Raw genomic sequence first — 15,364 nt, forward strand, 5'->3', positions numbered from 1 at the left:
GGGACTTGTAGTCCCGCTCTGCGCCCCCGCCCGGTGCACGCTGGGACTTGTAGTCCCGCTCTGCGCCCCCGCCCGGTGCACGCTGGGAGCGGTAGTTCTGAGGAGCCAGCCGGCCCCTGGGCGGCGATCGGCGGCGCTGTTCCGGGGTGGCGGCGATGGCGGCCGAGGGGGAGCCGGCGGACGAGTGGCGGGCGGCGCTGCCGCACCATGCTGTGCTGTGCCGGCTGCGGGAGCAGAGCGCCGAGAGACCCAGCCCGCCCGGCCCGACCCGCAGCCTGATCTTCGGGCTGGACGCGGACCTGTTCCTGTGGGACGCGGAGCGCGGCGCCTTCTGCACCCTCAGCCTGCGGGGCCTGAGCGGCGCGGAGCCGGGGGGGCTGGGCCGGTACCAGGTACTGGGGGGGTCTGAGGGGCGCGGAGCCGGGGGGCTGGGCCGGTACCAGGGACGGGGGGGGTCTGAGGGGCGCGGAGCCGGGGGGCTGGGCCGGTACCAGGGACTGGGGGGGTCTGAGGGACGCGGAGCCGGGGGCTGGGCCGGTACCAGGGACTGGGGGGGTCTGAGGGGCGCGGAGCCGGGGGGCTGGGCCGGTACCAGGGACTGGGGGGTCTGAGGGGCGCGGAGCCGGGGGGGCTGGGCCGGTACCAGGGACTGGGGGGGTCTGAGGGGCGCGGAGCCGGGGGGGCTGGGCCGGTACCAGGGACTGGGGGGGGTCTGAGGGGCGCGGAGCGGGGGGGGCTGGGCCGGTACCAGGGACTGGGGGGGTCTGAGGGGCGCGGAGCCGGGGGGCTGGGCCGGTACCAGGGACTGGGGGGGGTCTGAGGGGCGCGGAGCCGGGGGGGCTGGGCCGGTACCAGGGACTGGGGGGGGTCTGAGGGGCGCGGAGCCGGGGGGGCTGGGCCGGTACCAGGGACTGGGGGGGTCTGAGGGGCGCGGAGCCGGGGGGGCTGGGCCGGTACCAGGGACTGGGGGGGTCTGAGGGGCGCGGAGCCGGGGGGCTGGGCCGGTACCAGGGACTGGGGGGGGTCTGAGGGGCGCGGAGCCGGGGGGGCTGGGCCGGTACCAGGGACTGGGGGGGTCTGAGGGGCGCGGGGGCGCTGGGCCGGTATCAGGGACTGGGGGGGTCTGAGGGGCGTGGGGCCGGGGGGGGCTGGGTTGGTACCAGGGACTGGGGGGGTCTGAGGGGTGCAGAGCTGGGGGGGCTGGGCCGGTACCAGGGACTGGGGGGGGTCTGAGGGGTGCGGAGCCGGGGGGGCTGGGTCGGTATCAGGGACTGGGGGGGTCTGAGGGGTGCGGAGCCGGGGGGGCTGGGCCGGAACTGAGGGGGGTGTCCCCGCCCTGTCCTTTCCCGTCCCATCTGTTACAAGTCGGTGAATGTTTCCAAAATAATTAATGCAGTGTTAACTCATGACTGTTTAGTACTTTTTAAGGACCTAACTTTTTAAATTTCAGACCCTGGTCTGCATAAATCCACCCCTTTTTGAGGTCTATGAAACCCTGTTAAGTCCCACACAGCATCATGTGGCGCTCATAGGCATTAAAGGGCTGATGGTACTGGAATTGCCTAAGCGCTGGGGAAAGAACTCAGAATTTGAAGGTGGAAAACCAACCGTTAATTGTAGGTAGGTGTTATCTCAGTCAGACGTTCTGTTTTGACACTCTTCATGTGAGAGCCTCTGGTCTTTTCCAATCAAATAAAATTGTGCAAAAAGATATAACATATGTTCTGAGTGTAAGATACAGAGCAGAAAATATGAAAGAAGAGTTTCATAAATAAGGAGCAGAGTATATTGAAGATTTCCAATTGAACTTGGTCTGAGAGAGGTACAGTACGTGCTCTCAGCTGAATCAAAAGCTAGTTGGGATTATGGGGCTAAGAGCCTCCACAAATTCATTGAGCATTGTCACAGAGGACCTTCTAAGACACAACTTTCAAATCATCAGTGTGCCTCACAGGCAAACTGGGATACCAGAGAAATGGTGTGATAGAATAGGTTTCTCATTCTCATTCCTAATGGTTAAAATATTTGCATTGCATGAGAATATAGGCAGTGGTCCAGTTAGTTTACTGCCCTGTCTCTGATAGTGACCAATAATAGACCCTTTAAGGAGAGGCACAAGAAACCCTGTGGGGAGGTAGTCATGGGATAACCTGCCCCTGGGGAAAGTTTTGTGGTGGCTTTTTTGTGGCTTGGAATTTGTATCACTTGAATTATCATCCTATCCTCATCACTTTTGTTGGCAGTCTTGAAAGAGTCTAAGGACTGAATAGACAGGGAGACTTGATCTCCTTAATGTGGCTTCCTTTGGCTCAGGAACGTTATCTTGCCTTACTGCTTCACATGTTAATTATTTTGTGTGTAAATGGAGAACTTCAGCCTGAATAAGTGAAATAGAATAGCACCTTTTACTTGTACCAAATTAGCAACGGGAAAACTGTGTTTGAAAGGGGGATCATAAGTCTTTCATGTATTTGTATTTACAGTGTAAAAAACAGTGTCATGCAAAGTGGGATATTTTGACCCCAGATAGGCTCAGTCTCTGGGATCCAGCTCTACCATTGCTGACATATGGTGTTGCTTCAGGCTGCTGATTCTTCTCATCTCTGTTTGGGTTAAACATGTCATTGTTTATTCCTACATTTTTTGGCCATGGTAACATGACCACAATAATTTAGGATTTTTGAGTTGTTGCATATCCCTTCAAACACTTGTGGAAGTGATCATACAATGAAACTATTCTGTTCCTGATTTATAAATAGGTGTGGTAGATATATGGGTCCAAACATCTGTTAGAATAGAAGCAGCACTCTGACAAGTACATCTAATAGATGATTTCAAGGGTTAGTGCACTTGTTTCGTCCACTAAGTAGTTACTTGAATGGATAGGGAGAGAACCATTCTTTATGCTAACACGTATTTTAGTCAGGATTCAAATGTATATCTATGGTGATGGTTATAAATGCTTATAAGATAAAAGCAGTTTGTTTTGATGGTGTGCCTTTTATAACAGTATTATCAATTTGTTGTTGTAGCACCATTCCTGTTGCTGAAAGGTTCTTCACTAGTTTGACATCGCTGACCCTAAAACATGTGGCCTGGTATCCTAGTGAGACATTAGAACCTCATGTAGTGCTGTTGACTTCAGATAACACTATAAGGTAAACCTATTTCTGTTTGTTCTTCTGAATGTTTTTTTTAGTACAAGAACTAGTTGTTTACTGTCTTACGTGTAAGCATGCTTATTAGTGGAATTACAACATAAAAATAGTACAGAAAGAAGTTCAGGATGGTAACTACTGATGTACTGACTAGTCATGTATGAAGTTAATGACTTAATGAAAGTATTCATTGTTTTTCTAGGATTTACAGTCTGAAGGTGCCGCAGACACCTGTGAAGGTGATTGCTCTTTCAGATGCTGAGGAGGAGAGTTTAATGCTCAATAAAGGGTTTGTGCAGTTTTTAGATTTTGAAATGCTCTCAACAGGATAAACTTGCTGATGTACCAAATGTGTTTTTGTAGAGACTGGAGAAAAGATGGCGTAAAGTGTTGTGATAAATTCACCAGGGGGAATCTTGTTTCCTTCTTTTCCATAGCTTGTTTTTATCTCCTCTTCCCAGCAAAGTAGCTGAACTTGTTGTTTCCCCACCTCACCATTTTAGAGGGAGCAACAAAAGCAAAATATTTTAAAGTTAATATAATGTCTTAAACAAAGTTTAAAAAGGGGCTTCTGGGAAGAGAATGTAATAGGTGGAGCTTACCTTCCGATCTTGTTTGACCTAGTTGAAATGGAGAAACCTGTTGCTCTCCAACAGCCAAGCCATGGCTTAATATATTGCACTGAAAATACCACTACATCCTCACCTTTCTGAGTGCCACATATTTGGGCTGGCTGGCAGCTGAGTTTCAGAAATGGAGTAAGAAATCAGTGGGCTCAGTGGAGGTGGGAGGTGCCATATGCAGTGTTCTTTTGAAACAGCCCATCAGTCCGAGTCCCTGGCACCTGGAAATGAGACTTTAGCATATGCATTTAATTGAAGAGAGGGGCCGTACCCATCTTTAGATTTCTATTGCAGAAAATACTGTTGGCTAAAGGACCGATCCATAATTGTAAAATCTTAATCACATTTATCTAATGTAACTGTCATAACCGTAAGGGTAGCCTAAAATTCCTCTTTACCTGTAAGGGGTTAAGAAGCTCAAATAACCTGGTTGGCCAAAGGAACCAATGGGGACAAAAGATGCTTTCAAATCTGGGGGGACGGGGGGAGACTTTGTTTTGGGTTCTTTGTTTCTGTGTTCATTCGCTCTTGGGACTAAGAGGGACCAGACATATCAATCCATGTCCTCCAAACCATTCTGAACCAGTCTCTCGTATTACAGAAATTGTAAGTACAGTCAAGCAAGGAGTATTAGTTTATCTTTGTTTTCTCAGCTTGTGAATTTTCCCTTTGCTGGAGGGAGGTTTATCCCTGTTTTGTTGTAACTTTGTTACTAAGGCAAGAGGGGGTTCCTCTGTGTTTTGTGCATCTTTTGTTATCCTGTAAAGTTATCTTCCAACCTGATTTTACAGAGGGGATTTTTACCTTTTCTTTTTTTTTTAAAAATAAAATTCTTTTTTAAGAACTGATTGTTTTGGTTTTTTTTTCCCGGTGTCCAAAGATTCAGGGATTTGGGTCTGTGTTCGCTTTTTGTAACCAATTGGTTAGGATATTAGTCTCAAGCCTCCCCAGGAAAGGGGATGTAAGGGCTTGGGGGGATATTCTAGGGGAACAGGAACTCCAAGTAGTCCTTTCCCTCATTGTTTGTCTAAATCACTTGGTGGTGGCAGCATACTGTTCAAGGAGAAGGTGGAATTTGTGCCTTGGGAATGTTTTTAACCTAAGCTGGTAAAAATAAGCTTGTGGGGACCTGCATGCAAGACCCCCATCTGTACTTCAGAGTGGGGAAGGAACCCTGACAGTAACAGTAAATGCTACTTGAAATGAGGCCAATAATTGTGTGCAGTCGGAAAGAAAAGGAGTACTTGTGGCCCTTAGAGACTAACAAATTTATTTGAGCATAAGCTTTCATGCTTATGCTCAAATAAATTTGTTAGTCTCTAAGGTGAAACAAGTACTCCTTTTCTTTTTGCGAATACAGACTAACAGGGCTGCTACTCTGAAACCTGTCTGTGTGCAGTCAGTCATCACTAACTGTAATTTTTGGTCTGTGTCTCTTCCTTCCCCAGGAGAGCGTACACAGCATCACTAGGAGAGACTGCAGTGGCATTTGATTTTGGGCCTCTGGCATCTGTTCCGAAGAACATAGCTGGGCAGCGAGGGAGAGAGGAAGTATTGGCATATCCACTATACATATTGTATGAAAATGGGGAGACCTTTCTCACGTATATTAGCCTCTTACAAAGGTAGGGACTTAAAATACAATGACCAATTTTGTTTAAAATGTGATTCATGTAGCACTTGTTTGTGTTTCATCTCTGTGCAGATTGATCTATATTTTATATCAAGATTTGTGCCAGATTCAGGAGCAGATGCTTATTGAATTTCATCATTTTATATTGTAACCCAGTGTTTGTGCCACTCTAATGGTTGGATCATATAGAGCTCTGTCTCTGGTCTTTAAGCTGATAGACCTGGCTTGAGCTCAGGCAGTAGAGGCTCATTGTTTTAGATCCAGAGGTCCTGGCTTCAGTCCCCACTGCTGATAATCCACTTGTGTGTCACAGTACTTAAAAGGGACGCTCTCCGATCAAATTTGGGTGGAAAACTAGAGTTTTGTTAAAAATCAGCTGTTCTAAAGGTACCATATTGACTCTTGAGGTTTTTGGCTCCTCGTGTGTGACAAGCCGGAGCTCCCATAGCTCAGAGTGAGGCTGTGCTTCAAATAACCAAACCCCTTTTGAGATCTTACGGACTTGCAGCCTGGGTCTCATTAGGAAGGTGCTAGAATAGGATTCCAATCAAATGATAGGTTGAGAGATGCTGAGTTAGGTTATATTAAAGGGATATGCACTTTTAAGACCAATAGAAAGGACACTTAAAAATTGCAATCTAGATTTAATTAGATATGCAAATTAAAATTAAAAAATATTTCTTGTATTTAGGTTGCATGCTTCTTCCTAGTGAGTGAGAAATAAAGTGAAATTGGTGAGAAGCTGCCTAGTCCTTTTCATAGCCCAACCTGAGAGCAGTACAATAAAAAAAACAAAACACTGAAAAATAAATTCTTAGGTATTGACATTTGTTCATAAAAAATAAGCTTGTCTCTTTAAGCGCGTTGCACAGCCCTTCGTAAAGGGCTGTGACACTGTTTGTTGACTCCATTGGCTGATAAGTTTGTCAGTCTGAGACAAGAAAAGGCTACTACTAAGATTCATTCCTTTGTGTGAGAGCACCATGCAGTGCATGTAGCCCAGGACCTTTAATTTTCATTAGATTGGATTTCAGATTGCCAAACTTGAGCAAGAAAAACTAGTAAACATATGTGTTCCCCTAGCTGTTGTCCTTGGCTTTCATTCTTTCTCAGGGGATTACTGGAGACAATTTTGGAAACTTTGAGCCTTAGTCTTCCAGTAAGCACTTCCTCATTTCTTCATTGCAGCACTGGAAAACTTGGCAAGCTGTTGGGCCCATTGCCCATGCACCCCACAGCTGAAGATAACTATGGCTATGATGCTTGTGCTGTTCTGTGCCTGCCCTGTGTTCCCAACATCTTGGTGATTGCCACTGAGTCAGGAATGCTTTATCACTGTGTGGTACTGGAGGGAGAAGAGGATGATGAGCAAATGGTAGGGTGGTGTTTCCTAGGACCTCTCTCATGTCGCTTGTTCCTGTGGTGTTCTCGTCTTTCTGTCCCACATCCTCATTTCCTGGATGGAAACATTCAAAAGAAATGTTCATGTTGGTCCCTTGCTAATCAGACCAACATTAAAGTTAAAATAGAATCATTAGGTGTTATTTTAGCCTAAATGTTGATCTGATTAGCAAGGGGCCAACATGAATGTTTAGTCTGAATCTTCGGTTTAAATAAACCAAACTATAGTTTGATGCTTATTTGTTTTCTCAGAAATGTGGCAAGTGTCTTTTTTAAAAATATCTCCTTTTAAAATTATTAACTCTGATGAGAAACTGACATCACTAGCTGCAGAGGCACTATAGGTGACTAAAGATAGAAGAGTTATAAATTTATGGGGATTGGGCAGGGACCACCAACTGCTTGATTTATGAAGAGAGCAGCTGCTCTGGAAAGCCTCTTCAGCACCTCCCTGCAGGCTGTAAGTAGTGACTGCTAGGGGCTGCCATTCAGGAAACAAGGATGTGTTTTATTTAAATGCTGGAAAGACCCTTCCCATGCTAAGTAACATTTTCTTCTTGCTATTATAATGGTATTTTTGCTAGAAAGATGTTTTACAGATGCATTCAAATACTTTTTACAGTCAGAAAAGTCTTGGGATCCAAGATCTGACCTCATCCCTTCTCTGTATGTGTTTGAATGTGTTGAATTGGAACTTGCACTGAAACTGGCATCAGGAGAAGAGGAAGAGCCTTTAGAATCTGACTTCTCTTGCCCAATTAAATTGCACAGAGGTAAGGGTGCAATTAATCAATACTATTGCTGTTTTAATTCACTTTTCCAAAACTTAATATATTAGGTAATGTAGACCTTATCGCTGTACTCAGAGCAGTGTTTTGAAAACAGTTCATTGGAGTCTGTCGAAGCTACCTCATCTGTTAACAGGATTCAGAACTTTTTTAAAAAATTTTTATTGCTAATTTTAAAAAGGAAGTCTCATGAGAACACGATGCTATCTCTAAACAGCACCAGGGGTCGGAGTTGCAGCTCTTTAGACTTAAAAAGAACGTAAGAAAGGCCATACTGAGTCAGACCAATGACCCATCTAGCCCAGTATCCTTTTGGTAGCCCGTGCCAGATGCTTCAGAGGGAATGAATAGGACAATTTTGAGTGATTCATCCCCTGTCATCCAGTCCCAGCTTCTGGCAGTTCGAGGTTTAGGGATATCCACAGCATGGGATTGCGTCCCTGACCATCTTGAGTAATGGCCATTGATGGACCAAAGATGTCTTTGCACTTGTTGTTCTTCTGATGACTACCTTAAAAAGGATGGGGTGAAGATATCTAATGTTTCCTTCCTCTTCAGTGCAGGTTGTGCTGAGTGTGAGTTTAAAGCCTTTTGCTACTAAATATATAACTAGAGGATGCAAATGCATTTCTGCAGACGTGCTGCTAAAGTGTGAGACGTGCTTGCTAAAATGACAAACTGCAAGGCTTATGTTTATATAGCTGAGAACTTGAAAATTGGGTGGGTATAAAGTATAGCCAGGCTTTATTTGTTTAATAAAGTTAGGAGTAAACTGGCACGGGTTGCACTCAGAGTCCATACATTGTTTATAAAGGGTTAAGCAATGATTGTTGTAAAGTCCAGTAGGTCAGTAGTTGTCTTAAAATTACCTGTAACCTCTACTAAGCATATCTGTAACATGCTTAGAACACCTATTATTTTATTACCCCTTTATGGTCTGTTTATAAATGAAACTGTAATTACAAAAAAAAGGTCACTGATCCAACTGGTTGGACTGAGTGCAGGAAAAGGGGACTGGGTAGCTCTTGCAGTGTAAGCATTAATGCAAAATGGACGAAGGGCCAATCTGAGTCGAGAGCTGAACCTTCAGCACTAGCTGAATATAGACGTACAGGAATGATTTTGTGGTTTTTGTTGTTGTTGTTGTTGTTCTAATCATATATACGGCTTAATTTTCAGATCCTAAATGTCCCTCTAGATATCACTGTATACACGAAGCTGGTGTGCACAGTGTTGGACTAACGTGGATCCACAAACTTCACAAATTCCTTGGGTCAGGTGAGTAGTGAAATTATCTTCCACCTGAGGGGAAGTGTTTTCGTTTATCAGACTACTTCCTTCTGTGGAAGGTAACTGGTATCTGAGAATGGTGGTAGTATTATCCAGAATGTGTAGACCTCCCCTGAAAAAGGTTTGTAATTTCAAGAATCTTGAACATAATGCATTTGAAACAGTCTTCTGTCTTTGTAGATGAGGAAGACAAGGACAGTTTACAAGAACTTGGAGCAGAACAGAAGTGCTTTGTGGAACACATTCTTTGTACAAAGCCATTGCCATGCAGGTAGGAACTGAATGTCATCCATTTCCCTTGAGTGAATAAATGTTCTGTTATGTGTATTAACTCTCAAGATTCCTCCCGAATACACTAATTTGTTGGCTGAGCTGACAGAATCCAAATAATCACAAATGATTAAACTCCAAGTACCAAGAGTTGGTATCTTAGGGTTGAGTGTTTACCCCAAATGCATTCTAATATAGAATTAAGCCTGAAATTTCCAGTTTGGTAGTGTCTGAACCCCACCCATCCAACCAACAAAATTTGTGAGATTGTCACCAACATTAGCTGTCCTAGTGCACGACTTAGGGATTTAATGGGACTTTCTATCATACCTGAACACTAAAACACATACTGCTTTTAGACTCTCCATCATGGTATATTTATGGAATGTTAAAGCTCAGACGCAGCCAATAAAAATAACTAATTGCAAGCCAGCAAAGCATCCCTAATCTGGTGCAAGGTATTACCTGCTGGGTAAAGAGCCAATTATGCGATGTCATGTATTTGGATGTATCCACAAGCTGGTTTTATTTCATAGTCAGCGGAAGGCTAATATCTTATATAATTTGCATGAGAAAATGGTGATTACTTACAAGATGCTTATCTGAGAGAGTGGGAGTGTGCTTTAGCTGTAAAAGTATTTTGTGCACCTTATTTAAGAAAGATGTCCTAATTCAGTGAAACATTTGGCCTCCAAGTTGATGGATGTAGATGGATACAACTTTCTGGATATATTCTTACTGCACTGACAAAAGGTGTTTTGAATTATCTATTTATTTCCCCAGGCAACCTGCTCCAATTAGAGGATTTTGGATAGTCTCTGACATCTTAGGGCCCACAATGATCTGCATCACCAGCACCTATGAATGTATCACGAGGCCTCTTCTGTATGTAGTTTTCTTACTTAATTGGTTTAAAATTTGTGCTTTTTGTTAACCTGTGTACTGGAAGCATTCTTTCAAAATGCTTATCAGTTACTGCTTCAATGTCTCAAGACTTGTTTTCTGTTCCTCTTGCCAGTTTAACTCTGCTCTTTTTTCATATTTAATTTGTTCCAAATACAACAAATATACCCAAGTATAAGTGTTATAATATACAAAGTAAATGGGGGGGGGGTGGTTAGGATAGACGGAAAGGAAGGGAAGCAACATATCTATCTTAATGATCTGCATTAATCATAGACCTCTAAAATAGGCCCAAATTGCTTTTAATTTTTCAGGCATTCCCCTTCTGTGGAATGCCAGTGGTTTGTTAGCTGTGAAGGTAGCCTTATCACTGAACTAGGCATCCAATGTTGGGTGGGGATCCACTTTTCCATTTTTTTTGCAGGATTAATTTTTTTAGTAACCAAAGCTGCACATTGGAACTGTGCCACTTTGTTACCAGGTGACTACAGTGCTTGTAAAATAGATTTGAGCTTGACACCTTATTTCTTTTTAAATAACTCTTATGGTAAGAAAATGCCAGCTCATCCAGGAAATGGTCCAATCGATGAAGTTTTATGGGGCATTTTGAGGAGTAATGTAATAAACGTAGAACTCCTGCAATGCTTAGGACACCATACAATCACTCTTCGTGTTGGGCCAAGAAGCATTAGCAAAGGATTCTTGAAATACTGCTATAATTCTTTTTTATGGTACTTTCCACCTGATGATTTCAAAGTGCGTTACAAACATTAGGGCCGACAACATCCTGGAGCTAAATACATTTGAGGCAGTATACGCAATTGTCAGACTGCATTTAGGAGCTTAATCTCTCCACTGGGTTTGTGAAGTCTACGGGGGTTGTGTGTGCATGAAGGAGAGAATAGAAGTCCTCAGAAAATCACTGTCAAAACGTGGGGATTTTGGTATTTGTTTCTTTAAACATAAGGGAAAAATAAAGTGGCTCAAGCCACATTAGTCTTAGAGAATATTTTTTTTGGCTTGGTAGTTTTGTATCCAGATCTTGTTCAAATACCAAACTAATATTCTGCTTTGAAAAGAAGAGCTAGTTCCATGAGAACTTTCTCATTTACATTTTTCTAAAGTGTTTTTCACTGGGATATCCAAGTACTGTATAGCAGCCTGCTGTCTCTGGCCCTGTGTAGATACAAGTACCATTTTAGGTTTTCACTCTGTCATGTTTGACTTCAGTTGGAATTTCCATAGCCATAGAGTTGAAACAATTCCATGAATGTTCCCATCAGACCCTTTGGATCTAGTGCTCTGCTAATGAGTGTTGCACAGGCCATGGTTCATAGCAGTTCTGTTAATACCACAGTAGATGGAGGGTTTTCCCTAATGTGTCTCAAACTGATGTCATTTAAGAATTTTTAAATTCCATTGAGATTTTAAAGAAAAATATACTGAAGGCAAAGTTCTGTGTCATTAGGTATCACTTAGATGTGTGTTTTTGTTTTGGCAGAACGACAGTCCATCCAGCATCCCCTCCGCTCCTGTGTACCAGAGAAGACACTGAAATTATGGTCTCACCTCTCCGTATCCTAGCTAAATCACAGCATTCATTTGAGAAGCATATCCGAAGCATCCTGCAGCGCAGCTCTGCTAACCCATTGCTTTTGAAGTATGAGACTTTTCTATATGGAACTCGAAAGGAGGGAGGAGACTACATTATAGAAGGAATGTGCACCCTAGAACTTTTTATCTGTGTTTTGGGACATTGATGGGGGGTGGGGGGGGAGGGTTGCGATAGACTTCAGTTTGCTATTGCTAGTGTCTCCCACCCCAAACAGACTTCTGAGAGGACTTCTCTGGTTAGCAGAGAATTTACCTTTTAAAAAACACTTGGTGGAATTGCATGTACACAAATAGCTTGTTCTGTGTGTTTTAAGGTGTGCTGACAAAGATGCATCTCCTCCCCCAGAGGAATGTCTTCAGCTCCTAAGCAGAGCCACCCAAGTGTTCAGAGAAGAATATATTCTGAAACAGGATCTGGCAAAAGAGGAGATCCAGCAAAGGTAACATGGTTTTACAAACGTGGCACATTTAAGCTTGTATTCCAGAAATGCTAGATTCAAGTTACAGGACAGGAGTATCGCACAAATGTCAGCATAATGCTTGTACTTTTACAGAAGATGGTAGGTGCAAGGAAATATTGAAAGGAAGCATTAGGGCGGGAGCCCTGCTCTAAGTACTTGAAACCTACTAGCCAAACGTTTCCTTTTGGATGTAGTTGTACAGAATCAACCTGTCTCCATGCCTGGGGATCTACAGAGACCTTTGCCACAAGTACTAACAATGAGAAATTACAATGAATAACTCTTTTTTCCTCTTTGGAGGCATCCCTTCTCTTTTCACCTCTCCAGAGTGTCCAAGTTTTGTTGGCTTTTTTGTTCTGTGTCTCTGGAGACCATTAATCATTACATTCCCTTGTGAATGGACTGGCCTCTGACTCAACTATCATTTCAGAGTGAAATTGCTGAGGGCACAGAAAAATAAACAACTGGAAGATCTTCAGTACTGTCAAGTGGAAAGGTGAGTTGGACCTGTTTAATTGGCTCTGTCAGTTTTAGCTAAATCGTGAAATGTTAATTGCTTTCATGTGTATAGGAATTAAATGGTTCAGAAAAGTCTTAACCAATTGGCTGATCAGGTTTTCAGTGGGACTAACCACATTTAGATGACTGCCGGTTGTAGAGACCCTGTAGAAGAATTAGACTGGGTCACAGGTTTAACATCCAGCCCAGCTCTTCAAAGCTTCACTAGCCCCTTTTCAAACAAGTACGTGGAATGTTTTTTTCCCATAATTTTGAATGTTTGACTTTTGTGTAAAGGAACAGTCTGCGGGAAATGGCCGAGCGCTTGGCTGAGAAGTATGAGGAAGCTAAAGAAAAACAAGACGATATTATGAACAGGTGAGCACAGAGACTGATGCCTTTTTCCTCATCAGTGCTGGATGCTACTGAGGTTCAGAATATTGTGGGAGGGTGGGATTGTTTGACTTTTCCACAGTACCTGCAAAGTCAGTGTAACCAAAAGATGCCAAATATATTTGGCTGTGTATTGTGGGTTTCAGATCCAGTAATGAACCTTTTAGTGTTATGGCCACACCTTTTACTGGTGAAGTTCAGCAATGTTAATGATTCAAGTGGGCACAGAAGAAGCCTCCAGCAGCAGAGAATAACTGACTTGTAGAAAGATTACATCCTTCTCGCAGGAAGGAGAAACTGGATATCAAGTATCTAAGAAATGCAAAACATAGGGACATCCCAAAAGAATTCTTCACAGTAAGGGGGGCCAGTAGTTACAAATAGTAAACAGCCTAGTACATAAATGGTGGTGTACAGAAGTTTTAAAGTTACCTTTCACTCTTTTTTTGTGTATAAAGGATGAAGAAAGTGCTTCGCAGTTTTCACTCTCAGCTTCCGGTTCTGTCAGATAGCGAGAGAGACATGAAGAAAGAATTACAGACCATACATGATCAACTGCAGCACTTAGGAAATGCTATCAAACAGGTGAGCATGAGGTGGCAATGAAACTTGAAGATATTGAGTGGAAAATGTGGCAGGAAGGAAGCATGCAGAGACAGGATGAATCATCTTTTCTGCAGTTATGGGCAAATTGTCAATGTATTGTACATGCTTCGAGGATACACTTGATCTGCTGCTGCTCAGTTCCTGTTTATCATATGAAACATTCAAGAGTTCACTGTTTCAGTACATAAGGTTTCTAAGGAGTCCATTATTCTTGCTACTTCTAGGTGAAAATGAAAAAGGATTATCAGCAGCGAAAGATGGAAAAGGGGATCAATCCACCAAAACCTACCATAACCCTCAGTGCCTACCAGAGCAAGTGCATCCAGACAGTTCTGAAAGAAGAGTAAGTTAACTTTTTTCCAAGCTGGGCTCCTTGTGCTTTGGGTTGATTGTGAGTGTATTCAACTCCCCATCGTTGAAAGCTATCGCAAGTTTAAACTCCAAACAGTGCCATTAAGAGTGTCCTTTAGGGTAGATATACTGATACTTAAGGGTTTATCTTCAAAGCTGGGAGCTGCTAACTTATGCTGTTTTATTCTGTAGCTAGCTGTAGAAAACTTGAAGATTTGACCAGAAGTGATGGGTCTGAGCTTACTTTAGAGGGAGCATGTGGGAAGAGTTCATGCCAGCCTGAGGGTTCAGCTGGTCAGCTGCTTCCCCCTTTCCCTGAAAACTTCTGTCCTGCTGGAAGCCTTAGTTACACCAAGTCATTTTGTCAATACAGCAGTCTTGGGGTGTGATTGCAGCTTGTTTAGACATACCTGAACAGTGAAAGTTTGGGCTGTATGAGCCTTTCTGGAGCCTGGGTACTTACTCAGGGGACTAGCCTGCACCAAAGCCAATGCAGTTGTGGCACCTCAGATTTGTCTTCAGGAGCTGCAGGCACAGTCTGAGTGAGGGGTAGAGAGAGACCCTAAGCTAGCCAACTAACTATTGGTAAATCTAAAGACTTGGTGCGGCTTAGAAAGCTGAGCAGGTAATGGACAAATTCATGAATGTGAAGTCATTGTTGAGTGGTGAAACTTGTAAAGTCTTCCTTGAACTTTCCATTAAGTTGCATTTTTATTGGAGTGCTGCTGTGGCATTTAAACATACTATGGAAAACTTGTTTTCTTAACCAAACTCTTTACAATGGACAGAGTCCCTTCTTTAAAATCAAGCAATAATGTTCGCTAGGCAATTTCAGTACGTACTTGTAGCTGTGGAGTCCATGCACCTAAGACTTAGTAAGCTGGATTCTATTCCACCTTTCACAGCAACCCTACTAGAAAATTTTAGGATTGTCACTAGGGGCATAAAACAGCCTATGAAGCCAAACAGGGATGTATGAGATATGGCTGGCCTCACACTTAACCAACTCAAGAATTACCTTCAGCATGAGCTTTTTAAAGCACTTTGAAAGCCTTACCTTTTTCAGTATCTTCCAACCAAGGCAAGACCCTCAGAATTACAGCATTGTACAATTCAATTCATGTCTTTCTTGCAGGGGAGAACACATAAGGGAAATGGTAAAACAGATCAATGACATCAGAAGCCATGTGAACTTCTAAGTCCCCACAATAGAAGGGCTGAAATGCTTTTGAAATTGGCAGTAAGGAATATTTTAAGGGGGAAGAATACACAACCCACATCTATTTATCAGTAACAACTTTGTGGTACATAATATGCTTTTTATTTCATATTTTGTAAAGACTCAGTATTGAATAAAACTTTTTTGGTAAGAAAA

At 43.3% G+C, this 15,364-nt stretch overlaps 1 protein-coding gene across 1 annotated transcript; it reads left to right on the plus strand.

Annotated features, from left to right (window-relative positions):
- Window positions 1–41: 41 nt before the first annotated feature.
- On the plus strand, window positions 42–15,364 carry NUP88 (nucleoporin 88). The gene is made up of 17 exons (XM_038376209.2): window positions 42–392; window positions 1,451–1,620; window positions 3,033–3,158; window positions 3,361–3,447; window positions 5,230–5,406; window positions 6,603–6,789; window positions 7,438–7,588; window positions 8,783–8,881; window positions 9,074–9,164; window positions 9,947–10,048; window positions 11,568–11,726; window positions 11,995–12,120; window positions 12,572–12,637; window positions 12,937–13,017; window positions 13,491–13,617; window positions 13,863–13,981; window positions 15,125–15,364. The coding sequence occupies exons 1-17, from the start codon at window positions 156–158 to the stop codon at window positions 15,186–15,188; spliced, it is 2,169 nt and encodes a 722-aa protein (XP_038232137.1). The 5' UTR covers window positions 42–155; the 3' UTR covers window positions 15,189–15,364.

The sequence above is a fragment of the Dermochelys coriacea genome, chromosome 17 (genome assembly GCF_009764565.3).
Source record: "Dermochelys coriacea isolate rDerCor1 chromosome 17, rDerCor1.pri.v4, whole genome shotgun sequence".
Taxonomy (NCBI): domain Eukaryota; kingdom Metazoa; phylum Chordata; order Testudines; family Dermochelyidae; genus Dermochelys; species Dermochelys coriacea.

What these genes read in the sequence shown, in the direction of transcription:
- NUP88 (XM_038376209.2), top strand. Translation starts at nt 156, where the DNA reads ATGGCGGCCGAGGGGGAGCCGGCGGACGAGTGGCGGGCGGCGCTGCCG. An exon ending in ACTTCAGATAACACTATAAG is followed by an intron (nt 3,159 to 3,360) that starts GTAAACCTATTT and finishes TTGTTTTTCTAG; the next exon opens with GATTTACAGTCTGAAGGTGC. An exon ending in AGTTTAATGCTCAATAAAGG is followed by an intron (nt 3,448 to 5,229) that starts GTTTGTGCAGTT and finishes TTCCTTCCCCAG; the next exon opens with GAGAGCGTACACAGCATCAC.